We start from the raw sequence: 24,820 nt of genomic DNA on the forward strand, positions 1-24,820 counted from the left end.
ATATGACTTTCAAATGTTCTCAAGTAGATCAAAGATGGTTTGGCATCTTTGTGCTTACAAGGAACAAATCGAGGACATAGCAGATATGACTCTCAAATGTTCTCAAACAGACTCAAGATGGTTTGGCATCCTTGTGCTTACAAGGAACAAATCGAGGACGTAGCAAATATGACTCTCAAATGTTCTCAAACAGACTCAAGATGGTTTGGCATCCTTGTGCTTACAAGGAACAAATCGAAGACGTAGCTGATTTGACTCGTAGATATTCTCAAAATAGACTCAAGTTGATTTGGCATCCCCACAAATCGAAGAAACAGATTCGACATCTCTACGATCGGCGAGGAGCAGATCAAAGATATCAACATAGCAGTCATAAAATTGAATTCCATTATTTGATAAGGCCAGTCAAATTGGGTCTTTCTATGAGTCTTTGCTTGATTCCTGTTACACGGCAATAAGCAAAAAGGGGCAGCTGTAATAACCCAAATTTGACCGGGCCTTGAAACCCAAAACCAAAATTAAATAATAATAAATAAATGTTTATTTATTAAACAGTCCCTTTACAGCCCAAAAGCTAAAACCCAAATAGACCTATTACCCCCGGTAGCCCAAATACCCCGTAAGCCTATCCTATGCCCATTGCCCCTTTGACCCAATACAACGGCCCAAAATGAACTAGGCCCAAAGCCCAAAATTTCCAGCTAGGGTTTCCAACCCTAGCTCTGCTCCCTTGCGCCGCAACTGCTTCTGGAAGATTCGGGGAGCGTCTGTCCAGCTCCCCAATCGAGGCCATCACTCAAGGCTCTGCCTCCGTAATCAGCGCCTCACCGACACCATCACCAGACTTCAGGCCTCCATCAACGCCAACTACCCTTCCATCGCCAGATTTTTCGCAAGTACCTGCAAAGAAAGAAAGAACCACAACAGCAAAACAAATATAGAAGGAAAGAAAAAGATTTCTTTCCAGAAATGTAATGATAACAGTGGCTATAAAAGCCCGAATCAAAACAGTTGTAAAAAAGGGATTTTTTTTTACGAAATAAAATACTCATAGTTATTCATTCAAAATACCAACAGTCTCTCAAACAGGTGATTTAATCGCATATCTCATGCTTTATTTTTTTTAAAACATATATGAATTATTCTAGCATATCTGAGTAAAGAGTTAAGGGAAAAGAGACTACCTGCGGAAGGGCGAAGGTTTTTAAGCCTTCAGCCACCAGATATCTGACAATGCGTGCGGAGGCGTGTGCAAGCACTGCACCGTGACCGGAGGCCAGGGCTGGGGACCTCTCTTTCCCTCTGCAGAGCATTTTAGAAAATTTTTTTTTAGACTTGTGCTAAAATGATTTTAAAGCTGCAAGAATGGCTTATATAGCCTTGATAAAACGGCGTCATTTTCAGACCCCCAGGGTCCGCGTGTTGACCCGATTACCCGGGGAGGATCCGCGCATTTTTAAAATTGGGTTAATTTCCCAATCGGTCTTTCTACCCCATTTGTATTTACAATTAAATTTTATTTTATTTATGATTTGGCCCTATTATTTTATTTTAGTTTTAATTTGGTCCTGACAGTTGTTAAATTATATTCTGGGAAACGTGGCCGTTTTGGGAATAGGGCAATTTGCCCAGTGAGTCCCTCTAATTTTACGTGCGTTTTAAATAGGGCCTAAATCCAGTTTTGTTTCTATGAAATTCGACCTGTCATTTTGCTGAATTTTAAATTTAGTCCTATATTTATTCTATATACATATATTTTTTTATATATTGATATTTATTTTATCCTTATTGTTTATATTATATACTATAAAATTATTTTATTGTATATATAAATTATTATTCTTCATATTATCTAATATTTTTCAAATTATTTTACATCATTTTTTATATATTATTATTATATTTTTACTTGTATTATATGTTAATTATTTATACATATCAAACTATTAATTATTTATTATTTATTATTTTATTTTAAATGATATTTTTATATTCTTTTACATACTTCTATTTATATTTTTTAAAACCCAATATATTTTACATATAATTATTATAAATATTTTGTTATAATATTTATATATTATATAGCAAATACTATTTTAAAATTATTTTTAGGTCTTTACTCGTGTTATACATATTTGGTTAATAATAATTCATTTTATTTTATTTTGTATATACCATGTGTTAAATGTTATTTTATCTATTATTTGATATTACATTTCATGAACATTTACATTGATATTATATTACTCTTTTTGTATATCATACATTATTTAATTATTACTTTGTATGTTTGTATGTTTATTCATTCTTAATACATGATATATACATCTTTGTATGCATATCGTTAATACTTGCTATATATGTATTATTTTATATGTATGTATCTAATGCACGATCTTTATATTGTTACCATTACTTTGTTTAAATGTATGTATTATTTACCCACTACAATAATACGTTATTATGTATGATTTATAATGCAATATAATTCCCCACACATCACTTTTAAGAAGGGGCACCAAAGTTTTCAAAAATACAAAAACGCAATGCTTGATGTTTGGAAACTTCGAGAAAGTAGTGCCCTAACTTATTGGGTTGCGACTCTTCTCGTTGAGTTCGAATAATCAAGTATCTTTCTAATTTTTTAAAGGTTTTCAAAATGTAAGCGACTGTCTCGGAATTTCAAAGCAATATGTCCTAACTTACTGGATGTGGCGTTTTGTTGTTTCGAGATAGGGATTTCCAAAAGGCTAACTCAGTATCAATATTTTGATACGAGTGAACTCCAATTTTCAAAATCAAAAATATCTCAAAGAGGATTGCATCTTAAAATTTCTAAATTCCGACCTTAAAGACATTTGAGAATCAATTTGGTACCAATTTTTGGGCGTTACGAGGGTGCTAACCCTTCCTCGTACGTAACCGACTCCCGAACCCGTTCTTTTGATTTCGTAGACCAAAACCGATGATTTTTAAAACAAAAAATGTTTTAAAGGTGACCCAATCACACCTAAAAGGATTGGTGGCGACTCCCATTTTCGTTTTTTAAAGTCGATTCCCATTTTCCAAAAAACTCGATTTAAAAAATGGTCTCGACAATCCTAATATGTTTCTACCCCTAAAACTAAACTCATAACCCTTCAATTTTTTCCCTAAACCCACCCCAAACCAAGACCCCTCAAGCACTTCACCAATGTGGCAAGTTAACTTGCCACCTTAACTTATTAACTTGCCACGTCAGTGGTCCCGTTAACACCCTCACGGAAACTGTTAAGCAGTGACTATTTTGTCACTTTTTCATAACGTTAGTGACTGCTTTGTAACTTTTCAAAAGTTTAGTGACTGAAATGAAACTTAGGTGACTGTTTTGTCATCTACCCCAAAGTTGGGTGACTGTTGGTGTAATTTACCCTTCTTACGATGCAACAAATATTATTATAAGGATATCTTTATTTTTTAATTTTATATAAAATCTATAAAAATTTACTTTAAACTTAAAATAATTCTAACAAAATTACACATAATCTTAAACTTTACTATTTCAATTAAAATCACATTTTATTTTTAAATCAATTATTTATAAATAATTTTTTTTCATCCAAATTATAAATGTTGAATCATTTTCACATAAAGTGGCTGCTGCCGATGGAGGTCCAAATCGTGTGATCCAATTAATGTCGTCATTATTTTCAGATTGGTATTGGCATACCAGGGAAGAGTCTTACCAAGTTCTTATTGAGCTTCAATTTATTCGATGCTGAAATTGTTTCTAGGTTTATTATCTGTTCAGATTATTTCTGAACTGAGGAGGGGTCGATGGAGTTAGCTGACCCTGGCAAATTGCAATTCGTCGTCACTCACCACATGCTCCAATGCAACGTGAAATGAACTTTCAAAAACTTAATGCTTGCCTTGATTTAGGTTTAACTACTTGGCGAGTCTTTGTTTTATAAGCTTAGCACCAAATTTGTATCAACAACAATTCAATCCTTGTGCAAGTAAAATTGAGTAACTTGTGTAAATATTGCCAAGTCTAGCAGAACTCTGAGCTACATCGATGGCTATCAATTTCTACCAAAGAACTAAAAAGAGCGTGGTGTAGTATTCTGGATGGGAGGAAACTCTTTTTTTTTTATCGTTTTCATTTCTTTTATGTACGATTTAACCTTTTTAAAAACATTATCAGTATAACTTGACATGAAAGTAAGTTTCCAAAATCTCAAGCATGCATGCACTCACTTGCACTTGTCAAATGAACAATATAGGCATAGTCTTCACATGAAAATGTGCAAAGGGGTTCATATCTCCTCAATCTCACAATTAAGAAAATAAATCAAGTCCGGAAATAGATGATATTAACTCAATTATGCAAATGGAAGATTAGACCATAAGTGCTCAAATTTACTTTCGAAATATCTTATCAAATGAGAACTTCAAACACTTTATTATGTGAAAAAGAAGAAAAAAAACATCACACTACAAGGGGTTCATCAAATTTGTTACCAACAAGCTGAAACAGAGAAAAGTGCCCCATGGGTACAGCAAAATAACAGTTGTCCCGACAGCTTGAGAAGAACATAACAAGTAGTTTCTAGTGAAGGTGCTCTTGAACGTAGCGTACAGCAATACTTGCATACAGCAGGCTCTTTCAAGTCAAGGCATATGAATTCAATTGGGTGTTCCAAAGCAGGATTATTGTCTAAACCATAAAAAAGTCCAAGGTACATGAATTGAATTTGAATTATAAATGTCTATTTGGCAACTACCATCGTCTCTTGTGAGAAGTAAATAATTATCTTACTTTGTGGGAGGCAATTATTAATTATAAACGTCTCATTTAACATTACCTCCAACCTTCCCTGCCTGTTTCCCACTGTCAAGGGTAGAAATTACAACGAAAAGGGCTGCCATTTTCTTTAGAGTCAAGGCATATGAATTCAATTGGGTGTTCCAAAGCAGGATTATTATCTAAACCATAAAAAAGTCGAGGCACATGAATTCATTTTGAATTATAAATGTCTATTTGACAACTACCATCGTCTCTTGTGAGAAGTAAATAATTATCTTATTTTGTGGGCGGCAATTATTAATTATAAACGTCTCATTTAACATTACCTCCAACCCTCCCTGCCTGTTTCCCATTGTCAAGGGTAGAAATTACAACGAAAAGGGCTGCCATTTTCTTTAGAAATTATTGTGTTTTTCAGTATCTACAATCAAACAATTTATCTTTACCAAACTCCATCCACTTCCATCTACCTTAGCTCAACACTCTTTTCTGAACCTCTCTCTACTCTTTATTTCTTCCAACAACGCAACCATGGCTTTTCTTGAAGCCTTGTCCGCTATAGGAGAAGTTGTTATCTCCAAGCTCATTGACTTTTCCCTTGACAAGCTGGCCTCATCCGACCTCCTGCAATTCGCTACTGAAAAAAAGGTTCATGAGGAGATCCACAACTTGGAGAAGGAACTGAAGCAGATCCGTAGGGTGCTTGATGATGCTGAAGAGAGACAGCTGAAAGAGCAGCAGGTGAAAGACTGGTTGATCGACCTCCAAAATTTGGCATTCGATGTGGAGGATGTTTTGGACGAGTTTGCAACCGAAATTGGCAGGCGCAATCTGATGATGGAACGTCGAGGCAGCTCAAGTAAGAGATCCAGACTCAATATTCCTTATTCATTCAATGATGTTCAGTTTAACAGAGATATAATGTCCAAGATAAGGGATCTTACTGCCAAATTGAAAGATTTGGAACCTCAGAGAAACAAGTTAGAGTTAAGAATGACTGATTTCGAAAGACCCACAAGACTAGAAGAAAGACCGCAGCCTACTTCTTTGGAGATTGAAAATCATGTGTATGGAAGAGACAAAGACAAACAGACAATTCTTGATTTGCTCTTGAAGAGTGATGACGAAAGAAATTTTGTGATTCCCATCGTTGGGATGGGTGGGATTGGTAAGACAACCCTTGCCCAGCTTGTTTACAACGATGCTTCCATTCAGCATCATTTTCACCTCAAAGCATGGGCTTGTGTTTCTGACGATTTTGATGTTTTCAGAATAACAAAATACGTCTTGCAATCAATCACTTCCAAGCCCTGCAATGATAATGATCCGAATAGAGTTCAAGAAAAGTTACAGAGGGAGTTGTCAGGGAAAAAATTCTTAATTGTCTTAGATGATGTCTGGAATGAGAATTATCATAACTGGACTATCTTACAAGCTCCTTTCAAAACGAGGACTCAAGGAAGCAAAATTATTGTGACAACAAGAAACCACGGTGTTTCATCAACAATGGGTGCCTCGCATGCTCATTCTTTAGAGCTTTTGTCAGATGATGACTGTTTGTCTGTATTTGCTCAACATGCAATGGGAGCAAGGGACTTTGAAGGACATCCAAGCCTAAAGGAAGTTGCTGAGAAGATAGTGAGAAAATGCAACGGTTTGCCTTTAGCTGCTAAAACCCTTGGTGGCTTATTGCGCACTAATGTAGACCTTCATGCTTGGGAAGATATATTAGAGAGTGAGATATGGAAGTTATCTAAAGATCAATCAAGTATAGTCCCAGTTCTACATCTAAGCTACCATCATCTTCCTCTACATTTGAAACGATGCTTTATGTATTGTGCCGTTATTCCTAAGGACTATGAGTTTGAGAAGGAAGAAATAATCTTGTTATGGAGGGCACAAGGGTTTCTACAAGAAGCACGAGATAAACAGTGCATCCATGATTTGGGTCACAAGTATTTCGATGACCTAGTGTCAAGATCCCTTTTTCAAGTGTCCGTAAACAATAATTCAAGATTTGTTATGCATGACGTCATTAATGATTTGGTTCAATCAGTTGCTGGAGAAGTATGTTTTAAAATAGAAGGTAGTCAACAAATTTCGAAGCATGCTCGCCATTTATCTTACATGGCTGAGGACTTTGATGGCATCAAAAAATTTGAAGGCATTTATGAAGCGCAACATTTACGAACCTTTCTTCCATTAAGGTTGTCTTCGGGCTGTCCAACTTATCACTTAACCAATCATGTCCTAACGAATTTGTTGCCAAACTTGCGATGCTTAAGGGCACTTTCTTTGGAAGGGTACCAAATCATCATGTTGCCAAATTTTGTGGGAGATTTGAAACTCTTAAGGTACCTAAATTTCTCTCAGAATCGAGTTATTAAATGCTTGCCTGAATCACTTAGTACCCTTCACAATTTAGAAACCTTTTTATTAAAGGGGTGTTATAACCTTGAGAAGTTACCGTCAGAGATGGAAAAGTTGGTCAACCTATGCTATCTTGATATCACTGGTGCAAATAAATTAGAAAGCATGGCAAGCAATTTTAGCATGCTGACTAATCTTCAAAAACTTTCCATTTTTGTTTTGGGTAAAGAGAAGGGACATAAAATAAGGGAGCTAATGAATTTGTCAAATCTCAGGGGTGAACTTTGTATTTCAGGATTACAGAATATAGCTGAGCCTCGAGATGCACGGATGGCTAGATTATCTAATAAGTCGAGAATTGGGAATTTAAAATTGCAGTGGAGCAAAGACTTTGAGAATAGAAGAGAAGAAGTCGAGAAAAGGGTGTTGGATGGACTTCAACCTTCTAAGAAGCTCATGGAGCTCAGCATTAAGTTCTATTGTGGTGAAATGTTGGCAAATTGGGTGGGAGATTCATCCTTCAATTGTTTATAATCTTTATGCCTTGATGATTGTATAAATTTATTGTCATTGCCATCAATTGGGAAATTGCCAGTGTTGAAAAAGGTACGTATTAAAGGATTGCGCACTGTCAGGACTGTGGGAGTTGAGTTCTTTGGAGAGAATACGACCAACACATTTTCTTCATTGGAGATTTTAGAGTTTGTGGACATGCTTAATTGGGAGCAGTGGAACTTGTGTGAAGTTGATGAGGAAGCTAGGAAATTCCCTAAACTTCGTGAACTCTTGATTCAAAATTGTCCCTTATTGTTAGGGAGTATGCCGGAAGACCTTCCTTCTTTGAAGAAACTTGCAATTCGTAGCTGCAAGAAGTTGATAATTTCTGTTCAAAACTTTCCATTGCTTTCAGAATTAGAAATTTGGGGTTGCCACGATGTAATTTATAAAGGTTTTGCAGATTATAGCTCCACAAAAAGAATCTCGTTTCGAGGGATTTCCAAGTTTAGTTGTGCAGCAGAATGCTTGAGGTTAAGATCAATCAAAGTGGAATTGTTTGAGATTGTTGATTGTGAGGAGTTGTGGTCTTCTCGAGAGAACAATTGGGGATTGCTAACTCAGTCTATGTCCCCCCAATATTTGAGAATTTCCGATTGTCCGCAACTTGTATCCATAGGAACATATGAGGAAAGAGAAGAATTGATGCAATTGAAGATTCCTTCTAGCATTGTAAGAATGAGAATAAGTAATTGTGGAAGGCTAGAAAAACTATCGACAACCTTGCACTCCCTCACATTACTTATGACATTAGTGCTTTTCGATTGCCCAAAATTGATTTATCTTGCAAGGAGCAATTTGCCTTCAAATCTGAAAGTGCTAGAGATTGAAGGTTGTAAAAAGTTGCAATGTTTGTTGTTGGATGAAAGAGAGGATGTTGACTCCAACAATGCATGTGTTCTTCAGAAGTTGAATATTGACAGTTGTGAATCTCTAAAGAGAATAAATAGAAGTGAGTTGCCCTCTACACTGAAAGAACTTCAAATAAGTGAGTGTCCAAAGCTAGAGTCCATATCCCAAGAAATTCAAGATAACTCTTCTCTTGAATCTATTGATATCGAAGGATGTGATATGCTTCAAAGGTTACCTCAAGGATTGAACAAGCTCAAGCATTGCAACTGCATACGCATAGGTAGCTGTTCAAATTTGATTTCCTTAGCAGAGAGTGGTTTGCCCACCACAAACCTTGAAGTGCTCCGCTTCAGCTCTTGTAGAAGTCTCCAAGCTTTTCCTGGGAATATGCAGAGTCTCAACGCTCTAAAAGAATTAGCAATATGGAATTGTCCAAATGTGACATCCATTCTGGAAGGGGGGATTCCTACCAATCTCACATCGCTTTCAATTGCTGGACCCGATATCTGGAAGGCAATACTTGAGAGGGATTTGCATACACTCACTTGTCTTAAATCTCTCTCCATATCAAATGGGTGTCCGGATGCAGTATCATTTCCTCAAGATGAGATAGAAGTCACACTGCCCTCCTCTCTCACCCATCTCCGCATCTCGGATTTCCCAAAACTGGAGAGTATATCCTCCAATGGCTTTCGGAACCTCACTTCTCTCCAACACTTGACTATCGGATTTTGCCCAAACCTCAAGACTCTTCCGAGAAACAACATGCTTTCTTCGCTTTTGGAGCTAAAGATCGTGGGGTGTCCAATGATGGGAGAACGGTGCAAAAGGGATAATGGACCTGAGTGGTCCAAAATTACCCACATACCTTGTGTTACAATTATTGTGTCAGGAATGGAGAAACAACAAATAATGAATCAAATTTGCAGGTATGTCAAATTGGGATAATTAACAAATTTTATTTTATTTATTAACATTTTTATTGTTAGAATTAAGTGACCCAAATTCTTATTTAAATAAAATACGATGGAAAATAAAATAAAAGAAGTCTAGTTCTTATTCAACTGGACCTTACCACTGTGTGAATTTTAATTCCGTTGTTAGCCCTTGTGGATCTGCTCAGATGAATGGATCTGCTGAACAAAACAATGAGACATTTGCAACGAGCACAAATCCAAGTTCAGCCATTGTAGATTCTTCTTCAAACCATTTTGGCTTTTGTGGTAACAGATCACTAGCATGCATTGACTGAATACATAATCTCAGGTTCTTGTGCTTTTTATTTATGATTTTGAGCTACTGATCAAAACCTAATGCTTTCTTAACTGTTGGGTCCTGGAGTGATGATGACATATCGCTTGGATTCAGAATCAAGGCAAGATTGTCATTCCAAAGAGTATTTTGGTGCTATCAATATTGATGAAATTGACTGTGCTTATGGATCAGTTAAACTTCAACCTAATGGGGAGAACCTTTATGCAAAATCTTTGAGTGGCTCACCTTTAGCTGAGAATTCCAATAAACAAATTGTGGATGGGATTAAGAAATTTGAAGAAATAAATGGGCAAGAGAATGCCGAGCAGGGTGAAGCTCTTGATTATGAAGTGGATGGTACAAATGCCAAGCCTGTGGATTTTGAGAATGATATGCTACTGTGGCTCCCTCCAGAACCTGAGGATGAAGAGGATGAGAGAGAAGCTGCTCTATTCGATGATGATGATGAGGGTGCTACAGGGAGTGGGGATATTTGCGCTCTTCAAATAGCTTTGGCAGTGGGGACTACCGAAGTAGGGATAAGTCCACTGAGGAGCAGAGGCAGGCCATGAAAAATGTGGTGGAAGGGCATTTTAGAGCTTTGGTAGCTCAGATTTTGCAGGTTGAAAACCTCTTTGTGGATAATGAGGACGGTGCACAAAGTTGGTTGGATATAATAATTTCTTTGTCTTGGGAAGCTGCAACACTTTTGAAGCCAGATACAAGCAAGGGAGGTGGAATGGATCCTGGAGGATATGTGAAAGTTAAATGCATAGCTTCTGGGCATCGCAGTGAAAGTGCTGTGGTAAAAGGAGTTGTTTGTAAGAAAAATGTGGCTCATCGACGAATGACATCAAAAATAGATAAACCTCGTTTTCTAATCCTTGGAGGAGCTTTGGAATATCAGCGCATTTCTAACCACTTGTCAAGTTTTGATACGTTGTTGCAGCAGGAAATGGACCATCTTAAGATGGCAGTTGCTAAAATTGATGCACATCATCCTAAGGTTCTTTTGGTGGAGAAATCCGTGTCCAGATATGCCCAAGAGTATCTTCTTGACAAAGGCATATCACTTGTTCTCAATATTAAGAGGCCACTTTTAGAGCGTATAGCCCGCTGCACTGGTGCTCAAATAGTTCCTTCCATTGATCGTCTTACATCACCGAAGCTAGGGTATTGTGATGTGTTCCATGTGGAGAAATTTCTTGAGGAGCATGGAAGTGCTGGGCAAGGAGGGAAGAAATTGACGAAGACTCTAATGTTTTTTGAGGGTTGCCCTAAGCCTCTGGGGTATACTGTAAGTCCTTTCAGTATACACACGCACATCCATTTCCTATTTGTCAAAACTTTTGCATGAAAATAAGGGTTATTATTTATTTGTTTTACTCTGATTATATTTATATATTCTCTTCACGTCAAAAAAAAAAAAAAATTTTCCATCGTATTTTATTTAAATAAGAATTTGGGTCACTTAATTCTAACATTTATAATTATTGTGTCTTATTTTATAACTAGAAAAACAAAATATATAGTCCCTTCAGGAATATTATTATTTTAAAATACGAATTATTTCAATATTCACTCAAATATAGAATAATTAATTTTTGTAATGATTTCTGCATAGCTAAGTCAAGTGAAGCACCAGATGGTTTTAATCTAAACAATACATTTTTGTATGTACCAAAAAAAAAAAAAAACAACAAAATTTTGTTTTATTCATTAATCCCTGCTATTGGAAATACGGACACATTGAATCTATGTATGGATTTTGCTTGGGGAAATGCAGACCTTTTCTCAAGCGAAAGAGTTGAGCTGATTCAACTCCTAATTTCGTAGGCTTTTGCTTGGACGATCTTTACATGGGTACCTTTCCATTGTACCAAAAAATTTTGTCTTTTGTACCAAAAAATTTTGTCTTTCATACCATGCCTCTAATATTGTATAGCTATTTACACTTTGAATCTTTGTTTGCAGATACTTATGACAGTGACTACAAGAATCGTGTTTGTTAGTTTTGCATGATCGGATTTGTTACCAATATCTGTAGCTTGTGGATCTTCGGCTTCAAAGTCTGTCTCTATTGTTGGAATTTCTTGAACTTTCTCTATTATGTTTTGGAATAATCACTTCTTGATGATAGCTAAGGTAGAGTTATGTATTTATTGTAATCATGTAGCCACACTTTTATATTACAGTGAAGTTTTTTAGTGGATTCTCGTGGTTTTTACCCTTTGATTTAAAGGGGTTTTCCACGTAAAAATTTTGCGTCTCGTGTGATTGATGCTTTGTGATTATTCTTGGAGGCTTCTGTGTTTTCTCGGAGAATATTTAAAGCTATTTGTGCTGTCATAATTACCAAAAAAGAGTTGCAGTTATGCTTGCATGTCTTCGGTTGTTTGAAAGGTAATGGGTTATCAAAGGAGATTGTTTTTGCCATATCAAAACCATCTATTTTTCTGAACTCCAACTAGGTTTGAATACTTGAGGCCATCTACTCTGCTATCCTAACTCGACCTCATAGATTCTGCTGGTAATTTGTTAAAAACATGGGGGCTGCAGTCATCGAGCTCCAGCTTTCATGTTATCCTCACTACGTTAAGATCATGCTGCAGTGAAGCCTAGAGAGGTAAAGAGGAAACACAACATCGTACGAAGGCCAGTTATTGTACCAAAAACTTTTCGTCTTTCATATCATGTCTCTATTTCAATTTTAATCTTTCATAGCTATTTGCACTTTGAATTTTTGTTTGCAGACACTTATGACAGTGACTACATCACTACAAGACTTGTATATGTTAGTTTTGCATGGTCAAAATTTGTTACCAGTAGTTACAGCTTCAAAGTCGATCTCTGTTGTTGGAAATTCTCGACTCTCATTTTTTAATCAGTTGAAGATAGCTAAAGTATTGAATTTACTGCGACTTTTATCCTTTAATTTTTTTTAAATCTATGTGAAAATTGTGTACATATATAATAGATCCACAATTACATCTTTTTCTTTAAAGTACAAATTTAATCTAAATTTAATCATTTTCTTAAATATCTTTTAGTCAAGCATACTTGGTTATGGCTATTAGACTAAGGGATGTCCTATTAAAGTATTAAGTAACTTGCAGCGTAACCAGCAGAGAGCAATTTGATTTAAAAATAGACAAACGAAGGGTCAACAGATTGTTTTTGCCATATCTGAACCATCTATATTTCCGAACTCCAATTAGGTTTGAATACGTGAGGTCATCTCCGCTGATGCTCTAGTCTGCTGTCCTAACTCGGCATCATAGATGGGGCTCGTAATCCTAATATTTAACTGCATTAAAAATGGATGTTGTAAACTAAATAGTGTTGAGTGTACTAGTAAGACAACTTATATTCTTAAAGGGAGACACGAGTTCGAATTTTGGAGATGACATTATTGAGAGACACAACCACAATCTCCAAATATGGTTCGTAAAACGGACATGTAGAATACCAAAAAAAAAATGAACATTGCAGTCATCAAGCTCCAACATTCATGTTCTCTGCACTAGGTTAATATCATGCCGAAAAAAATCCTAGAGAGGTAAGAGGAAACTCAACATTAGACCATGGCCAGTTATTCCAGTGATGAAACAGTTACTTTCCAAGCAATCTGTTAGCAATCCGATCTCAGGTTGCGCTGATGAGTCACTAAACAAACTAAAATTACGACAAAGGCAAGCGCACCTATCAAATAATAGTATAACTATGGTGAGTCGGGAATATCGTGTCCACGAGGACTAAAAGTACTAGTAATTACTGTTTTTCTATTACTTAGCCGATAAAATGGGATGATTGTTTTTAATCTAAAATTAACTAAACTAATTACTAAGAAAGCGACAGAGAATGAATTAGGAAAATAATCGAATTAAACCAATGAGGAAGACAATACCCAGGAAAGAATCCACCTAGACTTCACCTATTATTCTGAATCTGATTGAAACGATTTATTCACTTGTGCCTTGATCCGTAGAAATCCCTGTAACACCCTGAAAATTTTTACAATAAGATATTACTCTTAATATAGTAAAATAAAGAAATAAAGTGACAAGAAAAGGAAAATTGAGTTATGTCACTGGGAAGTATATTATGACATATTGATTCAAGAAATGACTAAATTGTAAAAATGAGAAAAGTTTTGTGGCCCAAGAGTAAATATTCAAAATTTTAGGGATTAAAGTGTAAATATAAAAAAGTTGAATGACTAATAGTGAAAATATTTTAAGGGTGGAAGGATCTAGAAACCAAGGAAAAATTGATGAATTAGGACCAAATTGAATAAGTGAAGAATTATGAGGGACAATTGCAATTTTACTAAAATTAAGTGATGACTCAAGAATGGAATTTTAAAAGATCACGAAGGGCAAAATGGTTAATTGGAAGAGAGAGAAATCTAGAAAGTAATGATGATGTTGGAGATATTTTAGATTAATTAATTAAATAAATATTAGTTATTAATATTTTAATTTAATTTTATATGATATTTTATTACTTTATTATTATTTTATTAGTATATATAAAGAAAGAAAGATGAGGAAATTCTCATCCATTTTCCATGCATTCACGTTAGGAAGAAGAGAAGAGAAGAAAAAAACTTTTCATTCTTTCCAATTTAATCCTTCTACCAAGAATTCACCATTTTCACCTAGAAATTAAAAGAATTTCCATAGCTACCAAGGGAGAAAAATGTTAAGGAGACTATGGGGAGTTAGAATATCAAACTTGATTCAAGGAATAGAAGCTGGAGGAGAGAGAAAATCAAATTAAAGATTGGAATCAATAGAACAAGGTAAATACATCAATATTTCAATATATTTTTAAGTTTGTTATTATTGAGAAAGCATGGAAATAATGTTATAGTGGAGTTTTCTTATATAAGGTTCTATCTCTTAATGAGTTAGCGAAGGGAAATAGGAGAAAGTGATGGAAAATATTGTAGAGAAAGGGAATAAGGGTGTTATAAACATGGTAAATAATATCTTGCACTAAAACAGTTTTGGACAGCAGCAGTAGGCTAATTTTGAAAAATCACCAAAAATTGTGGAAGTTGAATTAGAGGTTGAATAAAATATGAAATTAAATATTATTAATTCTAGTTTCTTATAGAAGAAACGGTGTAAGCAATGGAATTGTAAATCATGAAACATGATAAATTTTGTGAGACAAGGTCAGAATGATTTTAGGTTCCCCTATTCTGATTTTGGAAAATCATCAAAAATTGGAGAAAAATAATTAGGGGCTTAAATTTATATTTTTAGAATCCTGAATGAGTCTATTTTCAAGATAAATAAACAGGAACATAATTTGAATTTTGTACAAGGAGATAATTAATTTTTAGTAAAGAAGGGTCAGAACTGTAACAGCAGAATAGAAGTGAATTTAAAGAATAAACTGTACTTATTGGCTAAGTCAAAAATTCTGAAAATTTTATGGTAAGAAGATATGTAAGTATAGTTTTAGGAAAAATTAGCGGATCTTAATTTCAAGGTCTGTATCTCAATATATAAATAGTTAAGTGACTATGACGCAAATGGACAATTTTGAATATACATATAAGTGAATAGTGAAAGTATTGATAATGTTACTTGTAGCATGTTATATAAATTAAGAATGAGGAATGGAGAGGAGGAGGAGGAGAATATGTATGAATATTCAGCTAGCATGGCTAATTTGTATGTTTTAGGCTCAGAGACTAAATTGAATAAAAGTAAAATTTTAGGGGCAATTTTTTAGGGATATAAAAAATGACCATATTGAAGGAAATGAATTGATTTATTGTCTAAATTAATAAATTGAATGGAATTATCAATTTAGATCAAGATCGGATGAAAATCAAGGAAAATGAAAAATTACCAAAATGCCCCTAAATTTGGGTATTTTTGAAATTTTGTTAGGTAAATTTGTGTAACATAATTGACATGAAATTTTAATATAATGAAATGAATGATTTTAAACGGTAAGTATTTAACGGAAATTTTTGCTAAATGATATGTAAATCTGAGTAATTTTTTGAAACCCTGTTCCGGCGACGGATACGAGTTAGGGGTGTTACAATCCCTGATTTATGTTAATATTGTGACACCCCTAATGTGACCCTAGTCGGAGAGTGGTTTCGGGACCACGAAACCGAGTCACAAGAATAATTAAGTGTTATATTCCGTGCTTATTGTATGTGGAATTGGTATGCGTAAATATTTCGTGTCTCGATTTTTATTAATTAGGTGCTAATTTATAAGAAAGGACCCATGTGCTAGGACTTGAAAATGTGATAGGTGTATTTTTAAGTGGCCTAATAATGCATAAAGTGAAATAAATGGAGTTGCATGTCAAATTCCCAAATTTGACTATAGTGGCGACCATGGTGATGAATATGGGCAAAAGAAAACATGTCTTAAACATGTTTTGCTAGTGGTGCATGTTTGAAATAATAAAATAAGAGTATGGAAAAGAAAAAAGAAAAAATGTTCATCCTTCTCCATAGGCTTGGCGAATGTACTAAGGAAAGAAAAGAAAAAATTTGTTCATCCTTTCTCATCTTCTTGGCGAAATTACTAAGGGAAAAGGGGAGGATTTTTGCTTCATGCTTGGGTTGGAAGAGACCTAGAAGGAGATTTGGCTAAGTTTACATCAAGATTAAGGTATGTATGAGGTTGTGTTAGGAGTTTCATGCATGACTTGGTTACTAACTTGATGTGCATGTTAGCCATGGCTCAAATCTTTGTTATGCCATGGAAATGGTATTTGGGCAAAGTTGTTATGGTGATAAAGCCATTGCATGCTAAGTGTGAAGCTTGATGATGATGCATGCAATGATGGATTTTCTACTCATGAGTAAGATTTTGAGTTTTCTCTTTGTTTTATCATGATTGAAGTTGAAAAGGAGCATGATTGTCATATTCGCCATGATGCATTCTTGAGCATGATTCATGCTTCTTGCATGTTAGTTAAAATTTGTGTTTTGGATGGCTATGGACACCTTGAAAATTCGCCATGCTCATATATGCATATATATGATTGCACATTATGTTTGGTTATGAACTAAGTGATGAATATATTGGTTTAAAGAAGAAAATGTGGAAGAATGCTTGTGAAATTGCAAGCACAATTCGGCCTAGCACACATATAAGTGCTTGATGCTATATTATAAGTTTTGGGCCACAATGTGCAAAGCATTAATTAGTAAATTGCATGCTGTTTTGTGAGGTATTAAGTGCAAAATTGACCTCAACATGTACATGAATATTCGCCTTGGATAGCCTATTGAAGGCCTTAGCATTTCCTTGATGCTCAAATAAATTGTATTGAATTGCTTGATGTAGTTTAAAATGTGCATGACCATTGTGTATTCAAGCTAAAGAGTGGCCATATGACCATTTAAAATCCTTGTCATATTCGGCCATAAGCAAGCACAATGAGGTTTTAATAAATTGAATTGTTTGAATTAGCTCAAGAGCTAAGAGGGCCACAATTGGACAAGGGGAAGGAAAAGGTGATCGAATAGCCGAAAAAGCCGTTCGACAACATCCGAGGTAAGTCCTCAAGAAGTGACCTTACTTGAATTATGTGAGATGAAATATGGATGTGTATGATTATTGATTATGTGTGTATGAGTATTTGAATTCCACCGGGCTAAGTCCCAAGGCGAATATGCTAATGATTATAATTGTGTTTGAGCCTTAGTAACTGAAAATGAAATATGTATGTCCAATGATTATTGATGTATGTGTGCATGAGAAATTGAATGATATCCGGGCTAAGCCGAAGACAATTATGCTGGAAATTATATCCGGTTAAGACCAAGGCAATTGTGCTAGTGGCTATATCCGGCTAAGGCCGAAGGCATTCGTGCGAGTTATTCTATCCGGGCTAAGACCCGAAGGCATTTGTGCACGTGATTATATCCGGATATATTCCGAAGAATCTTGGGCTGGAGGTGAGTGTTGGTTGCTGAAATGAATTCAATTAGTACACTCGGAAAGCCCAAAGGATAAGGTACGTTATATGTGCATTGGAAAGTCGACGTGTTTGAGCAACATTCGCTCAATCGACTAATGAATTTCAGTTATTGAATTGATTGATGCTTTGCGAACTTATATAATGATGAAGTATGAAGTAAGAACGTGTATTAATGAAATGATGCATTTGGCTATGTGAATGTATTGCTGTAATTAGAGTTAATTATATTCCTTGAGGCTTACTAAGCATAAAAATGCTTACCCCGTTGCTTTGGCTCTTAGTTTTCTAGATTTCGCTCGAAGCAATCAGATTTGGGATCGTTGAAGTCGAAGTCATCCACACTATCAAGCCTCCATTTTGGTATAAATTTTTGGTTGAACTTGAGATGGCATGTATAGGACTACCCTTTGTTTGTTAAATATGTTGTATTGTAAGTATGTACGGCCATGCGAAAATGGCTCGAAAAGGAAGCATGAACTTAGACTAATTGTGGGTTGTATGTATATATTTTGTGTCATGATGTGGCTATGGCTTGGAAATGGGAATGTTGGTCATATTATCAGCCATTGGCATGGTTAAAATGATCATATATGAACCTATGTATGGTAAGACTAGTTGAATCATGGAGACCACCAAATAGGTAAGTCCTATCTTAAAAACAGATGCTGCCAGCTGCAGTGGCATGAATGTGAAAAATCACCAAAATTCATAGGAATGGAATTAAATAGTGAATAAGTTATGTAAATGAACCTTGATGAGTCTATTTTCATATGGAAGAAACGAAATGGTCATAGGAGTTACAGGTTAAGAGATATTAAAGCTATTGTAAGACAGGGCCAGAATGGTTTCTGGGTTCCCTGTCGCAACTTTAAAAATTCACTATAAATTATCCAAAAAGAATTAGGAGATATACCTTATATGTAAAGATTCCATTTTGAGTCTAGTTTCATTAGAAACAAACGACACCAGCATCAAAGCCCTGTACAGAGAGATATTCAAGTTATACCGCGCGAAGGTCAGAGCAGTCGATCCCTGTAACAGGGGTAACTTTAACTAATAAACTGTACCAATTGGCCCGACCAAAAATCCTAAAAATAAATCCATGGATGGATATATGAGTCTAAATTCAGGGAAAATTTACGAAACCAGTTTCCGAGTTTTGAAACTCGAGATATGATTTTTAAGGCGACAGTGACGCAGTTTTCCAGCCTGACTGGAAATGTCAAATTGGTGGGCAAAAACATGTGAACTTGGTTTGTTAACCCCTCGGGTCCGACACCGGCGATGGTCTCGGGTTTGGGGTGTTACAATTTTATTGGTATCAGAGCCACGGTTTAGTCGATTCTAGGACTACCGTGATGAGTTTGGGGTCTAGCTATACATGCCATTAAATGATGAATCGATAGTGTGATGATTCTGACAATTCGACTTTGTGTTTGTTGTAGCAATGGATCCCGATCCCAACCGAGCGATAGCTGATGATGTGGAGAGTGTGGCGCCTGCCCCCGCGCAAGGGACAGCGCCGGCGGACTCTCAACCTATGGCCAGCAATCCTAATGACGAGGCTAGGCAAGCCTTTTATAGTGTGATGAACGAATGGTTTAATCAATACATTCGAACCAACACTACTGTTCCACAACCTCCATTCCCGACAAATGCAACCCCGCCCTACAATACCTCCGGTGACTGACCAAATAAGGTCAAGTAAGCCCCGATCGATAGGATTGAAAACATGGGGCCACTGAATTTAAGGCTACGGATGATGATGATGCCGAAGCGCGCTGAATTTTGGTTAGATAACACTATCCGGTGCTTGATGAGCTATCCTGTACACCGATGAGTGCTTAAAGTGTACCATCTCCTTGCTACGTGAGTCCGCCTACTATTGGTGGAGTACTCGACTTCGTGGTGCCTAGAGAGCAAGTGACTTGGGAATTCTTTCAAACCGAGTTCAAAAAAGTATATCATCGAGATTCATCGACCAAAAGCGAGGGAATTTCTTGATCTTAAGCAAGGTTCTATGTCCGCTACTCGACTCTGAACGAAAGTTTGTGAGGCTTAGCCAGATGCTGCGAGAATGCATTTCGTCCGAAGCTATTATGTGTAAACGCTTCGAGGATGGGCTGAATGATGATATAAGGATGTTTGTTGGCATTCTCGAGATACGAGAGTTCGTAGTACTTGTTGAGCGAGCTTGTAAAGTCAAGAGCTTAGAAAGGAGAAACAAAAAGCTGATGTGGGGATTGGAGAATTCGAAGAGGTCCTCGGAAAGTCTCTTCAACAAGCATCGAAGAGATTTCGAGATGATGCGAGCCGATCTAGAGGCGTTTGGGCTTTTCTAGACGAGGACGCGATCGACCCTGTGACCACACGAGTCACCTCGATCGCGGTGGCGGAAATGATCGCCGAGAGAGGCGGAGTGTCCACATTGTGGCAAATGGCACTCGGGAGCTGTTGGTTTCGTGATCGCTCTTGCTATAAGTGTGGATCGGCCGACCACTTTATGAAGGATTGCCCGAGGATGCATGAGCAGAATGCAAGTCGAGTGCAAACCCGGTGCTACCATCGCTCGAGGTAGGCCACCTAGAAATATGGGCAATGTCGTTGGCGGTCGAGAGGATCTAGAGATGCTACCATCGGATCCGAGGCTCGTGCTCTGCTAGGACTTATGCCATACGCGCACGCGAGGATCTTGCCTCTCCGGATGTTATTACCGGTACTTTCACTCTTTTCAATACAAATGTAATTGCTTTGATTGACCACGGTTCTACTCATTCATATATATGTGAAACCTTAGCATCGAGAAGACTTTGGCCATTGAGTCTCCGAGTTTGTAATTCGGTGTCAAACCCTTGGGTCATTACGTGCTTGTTAACAAAGTGTGCAAGAAAAGTCCCCTAGTGTTCCGAGGTTCTTGTTTTCCGCGGACTTAATGCTTTTGCCATTCGATGAGTTCGATGTTATTCTTGGTTTGGATTGGTTGACCATGCACGATGCGGTTGTAAATTGCAAGAGCAAGACTATCGATTTGAGGTGCGCGAATAATGAAATAATTCGGGTTGAGTCTACGGACTTAAAGGGGTTGCCACCGTAATATCGCCGATGTTGGCCCGAAATATGTAAGAAAAGGGTGCGGCGTACCTTGCATCGTACTCGATGACAAGGAATCGAGAAGAAACCCGAATCTGTGCCCGTGGTTTGTGAATACCGGATGTTTTCCCGAAGAATTGCGGGTTTACCACTGTTCGGAAATAGAATTTGGCATCGAATTGGTACCTGGTACCACTCCAATTTCGATAGCTCCGTATCGTATGGCACCAACGGAATTAAAGGAGTTGAAAGTTCAGTTGCAAGAATTGGTGGATAGAGGTTTTGCTCGCCCGAGTTTTTCGCCTTGGGGTGCTTGCGGTGTTGTTCGTGAAGAAGAAGGATGGAACCATGCGATTGTGCATCGACTATCGTCGACAACAAAGCGACGATAAAGAACAAATATCCGTTGCCACGTATTGATGACTTGTTCGATCAATGAAGGGAGCCTCGGTGTTCTCGAAAATAGATTTGAGATCGGGCTACTATCAATTGCGAATCCGAGATTGAGGCGTGCCCAAGGCGCCTTGAGCGAGATATGGTCACTATGAGTTCTGGTGATGCCGTTTGGGCTCACTAATGCCCTCGCGGTATTTATGGATTTAATGAATCGAATCTTTAGACCATATTTGGATCGATTCGTAGTCGTGTTCATTGATGACATCTTGGTCTATTCAAGAAATGAGACCGAACATCTTTGAACACTGCGGTTAGTGCTGCAAATTTTACGGGACAAGCAATTATATGCTAAGTTCAGCAAGTGTGAGTTCGGTTAAGAGAGGTTAGCTTCTTGGGTCATGTGGTATCTCAGACGGTATTCGAGTGAACCGAATAAAATTTCAGCCATACTAAATTGGAAGCCTCAGAAATATTCTTGAGGTTCAAGCTTTTTGGGGCTTGCTTAGGTTATTACCGACGATTTGTAAAGGCTTTCAACGATAGCCACGCCGATGACGGCTACTCTAAAAGGATGTTAAGTTCGAATGGACGGAGAAATGCCAAAAAGCTTCGATCAACTGAAAACTTATTTGGTGAAGCCCCAATTCTAGTGCAACCCGAGTCCGGCAAGGAGTTTGTTATCTATAGCGACGCCTCTCTACTTGGGTTAGGTTGCGTATTAATGCAAGAAGGTCGAGTTGTGGCCTATCGTCGAGGCAATTAAAGCCACATGAGAAAAATTATCCGACTCATGATCTCGAATTGGCGCCATCGTATTCGCCTTAAAGATTTGGCGACATTACTTATTTGGTGAAAAGTGCCATGTATACTCGGATCACAAAAGTCTCAAATATTTGATGACCCAAAGAGACTTAAATCTGCGACAAAGGCGTTGGCTTGAGCTGTTAAAGGATTATGGCGATCATTGATTATCACCCGGGAAAGGCGAATGTGGTTGCGGATGCCTTGAGTCGTAAATCGTTATTCACTTTACGAGCGATGAATGTGCACTTGTCCGTCCGATCCGACAAGTGTGTTAGTGGCTGAATTGAAAGCCAAACCATTATTGACACACCAAATTCGAGAAGCTCGGAAAGTCGACGACGAGTTGGTTGCAAAGCGGCTGCGTGTGTTCGAACAAGGACTCGGAGTTTCAAATCGACGATGACGATTGTTTGAGGTTCAAAAGTCGTCTGTGTGTTCCAAAGAATTGAACTCATTTCGATAATTTGAATGAAGCCCATTGTAGCCAAATGGCAATCCACCCGGGAGTCGAAGATGTACAATGATTTGAAACGTCGATTTTGGTGGCATGGTATGAAGCGAGACATCTCCGACTTTGTTTGAGATGTTTAATATGTCAACAAGTGAAAGCGGAACATCGGTGCCTTGAGATTACTTCACCAATCACGATACCCGAGTGGAAATGGGATCGAGTCACAATGGACTTTGTATCCGGACCGCCATTGTCGACAAGTAAGAAGGATGCGGTTTGGGTCGTGGTAGATCGATTGACTAAGTTGGCCCACTTTGTCCCCGTGACGCACGGATTTTTCAATGGACAAACTAGCGGAATTATATCGTTTCCCAGATTGTGAAATTACGGGGTGCCTATTTCTATCGTGTCGGATAGAGATCCGAGATTTACCTCACGATTTTGGAAAAAGTTGCAAGAAGCTTTGGGTACCAAGTTGCATTTCAGACCGCCTTTCACCCCAAACCGATGGTCAATCCGGCGGATAATTCGGATACTTGAGGATATGTTAAGATGTTGCGTCCTCGAGTTTAGTGGTTCATGGGAACGGTATTTGCCGTTGATTGAATTCGCTACAACAACAACTTTCAATCAAGTATTAAGATGGCACCCTACGAGGCTTTGTACGGCGTAAATGCCGTACACCATTGTTTTGACCGAGCTTGGTGAAAGCAAGATTTTCGGGTGGATTTGATTAGGGATGCTGAATGTAAAGTGAAAGTAATCCGTGAAAGTTTGAAGATTGCCTTCGATCGTCGAAGTCGACGCGGATATGAAGCGTAAGGATATCGAGTATCGGTGGGTGATAAAGTGTTTCTCAAGGTATCGCCTTGGAAAAAGATACTTAGGTTCTCGCCGTAAGGGCAAGTTGAGCCCGAGGTTCATTGGGCCATATGAGATATCGAGCGAGTCGGTCCGGTGGCATATCGTTTGATTTTGCCCCGAACTCAAAAGGTTCACGATGTCTTCCACGTTTGATGCTTGACGTTATAGATCCGATCCATCGCACGTGATTAGTCCATCGAAATTGAAATTCAAGCTAATATGAGTTATGAGGAAGAACCGATTCGTATCCTATCACGAGAAGTGAAAGAGTTATGAAACAAGCGGGTTCCGCTAGTGAAAGTGTTATGGCTCAAATACGAGATAGAAGAAGCTACTTGGGAGACCGAGAACTCTATGAGAGAGCGATATCCGAACCTATTTACGGTAAGCTTTTGGGGACGAAAATCTCTTGAGTGGGGAGAGTTGTGACACCCCTAATGTGACCCTAGTCGGAGAGTGGTTTGGGACCACGAAACCGAAGTCACAAGAATAATTAAGTGTTATATTCCGTGCTTATTGTATGTGGAATTGGTATGCGTAAATATTTCGTGTCTCGATTTTTATTAATTAGGTGCTAATTTATAAGAAAGGACCCATGTGCTAGGACTTGAAAATGTGATAGGTGTATTTTTAAGTGGCCTAACAATGCATAAAGTGAAATAAATGGAGTTGCATGTCAAATTCCCCAAATTTGACTATAGTGGCCGGCCATGGTGATGAATATGGGCAAAAGAAAACATGTCTTAAACATGTTTTGCTAGTGGTGCATGTTTGAAATAATAAAATAAGAGTATGGAAAAAGAAAAAAGAAAAAATGTTCATCCTTCTCCATAGGCTTGGCGAATGTACTAAGGAAAGAAAAGAAAAAAATTTGTTCATCCTTTCTCATCTTCTTGGCGAAATTACTAAGGGAAAAGGGGAGGATTTTTGCTTCATGCTTGGGTTGGAAGAGACCTAGAAGGAGATTTGGCTAAGTTTACATCAAGATTAAGGTATGTATGAGGTTGTGTTAGGAGTTTCATGCATGACTTGGTTACTAACTTGATGTGCATGTTAGCCATGGCTCAAATCTTTGTTATGCCATGGAAATGGTATTTGGGCAAAGTTGTTATGGTGATAAAGCCATTGCATGCTAAGTGTGAAGCTTGATGATGATGCATGCAATGATGGATTTTCTACTCATGAGTAAGATTTTGAGTTTTCTCTTTGTTTTATCATGATTGAAGTTGAAAAGGAGCATGATTGTCATATTCGCCATGATGCATTCTTGAGCATGATTCATGCTTCTTGCATGTTAGTTAAAAATTTGTGTTTTGGATGGCTATGGACACCTTGAAAATTCGCCATGCTCATATATGCATATATATGATTGCACATTATGTTTGGTTATGAACTAAGTGATGAATATATTGGTTTAAAGA

At 37.4% G+C, this 24,820-nt stretch overlaps 3 protein-coding genes across 3 annotated transcripts; all 3 read left to right on the forward strand.

Moving 5' to 3' along the window:
* Positions 1 to 5,133: 5,133 nt before the first annotated feature.
* LOC108487878 (putative disease resistance RPP13-like protein 1) lies at positions 5,134 to 8,018 on the forward strand. The gene has a single exon (XM_053020748.1). It carries the CDS (start codon positions 5,324 to 5,326, stop codon positions 7,694 to 7,696), a length of 2,373 nt encoding a protein of 790 aa, XP_052876708.1. The 5' UTR covers positions 5,134 to 5,323; the 3' UTR covers positions 7,697 to 8,018.
* LOC108488669 (disease resistance protein TAO1-like) lies at positions 7,874 to 10,360 on the forward strand. Its single transcript, XM_053020314.1, has 4 exons — positions 7,874 to 9,498; positions 9,674 to 9,792; positions 9,938 to 10,296; positions 10,343 to 10,360. The coding sequence occupies exons 1-4, from the start codon at positions 7,874 to 7,876 to the stop codon at positions 10,358 to 10,360; spliced, it is 2,121 nt and encodes a 706-aa protein (XP_052876274.1).
* LOC128282616 (1-phosphatidylinositol-3-phosphate 5-kinase FAB1A-like) lies at positions 9,807 to 12,083 on the forward strand. The gene is made up of 2 exons (XM_053020750.1): positions 9,807 to 11,120; positions 11,798 to 12,083. The coding sequence occupies exons 1-2, from the start codon at positions 10,392 to 10,394 to the stop codon at positions 11,843 to 11,845; spliced, it is 777 nt and encodes a 258-aa protein (XP_052876710.1). The 5' UTR covers positions 9,807 to 10,391; the 3' UTR covers positions 11,846 to 12,083.
* The last annotated feature ends 12,737 nt before the right edge of the window (positions 12,084 to 24,820 follow it).

Source organism: Gossypium arboreum, chromosome 10, assembly GCF_025698485.1.
Source record: "Gossypium arboreum isolate Shixiya-1 chromosome 10, ASM2569848v2, whole genome shotgun sequence".
NCBI lineage: Eukaryota > Viridiplantae > Streptophyta > Magnoliopsida > Malvales > Malvaceae > Gossypium > Gossypium arboreum.

What these genes read in the sequence shown, in the direction of transcription:
- LOC108487878 (XM_053020748.1), top strand. Translation starts at nt 5,324, where the DNA reads ATGGCTTTTCTTGAAGCCTTGTCCGCTATAGGAGAAGTTGTTATCTCC.
- LOC108488669 (XM_053020314.1), top strand. Translation starts at nt 7,874, where the DNA reads ATGCTTAATTGGGAGCAGTGGAACTTGTGTGAAGTTGATGAGGAAGCT. An exon ending in ATAATGAATCAAATTTGCAG is followed by an intron (nt 9,499 to 9,673) that starts GTATGTCAAATT and finishes TTCCGTTGTTAG; the next exon opens with CCCTTGTGGATCTGCTCAGA. An exon ending in AAACCATTTTGGCTTTTGTG is followed by an intron (nt 9,793 to 9,937) that starts GTAACAGATCAC and finishes GCTTGGATTCAG; the next exon opens with AATCAAGGCAAGATTGTCAT.
- LOC128282616 (XM_053020750.1), top strand. Translation starts at nt 10,392, where the DNA reads ATGAAAAATGTGGTGGAAGGGCATTTTAGAGCTTTGGTAGCTCAGATT. An exon ending in CTAAGCCTCTGGGGTATACT is followed by an intron (nt 11,121 to 11,797) that starts GTAAGTCCTTTC and finishes CTTTGTTTGCAG; the next exon opens with ATACTTATGACAGTGACTAC.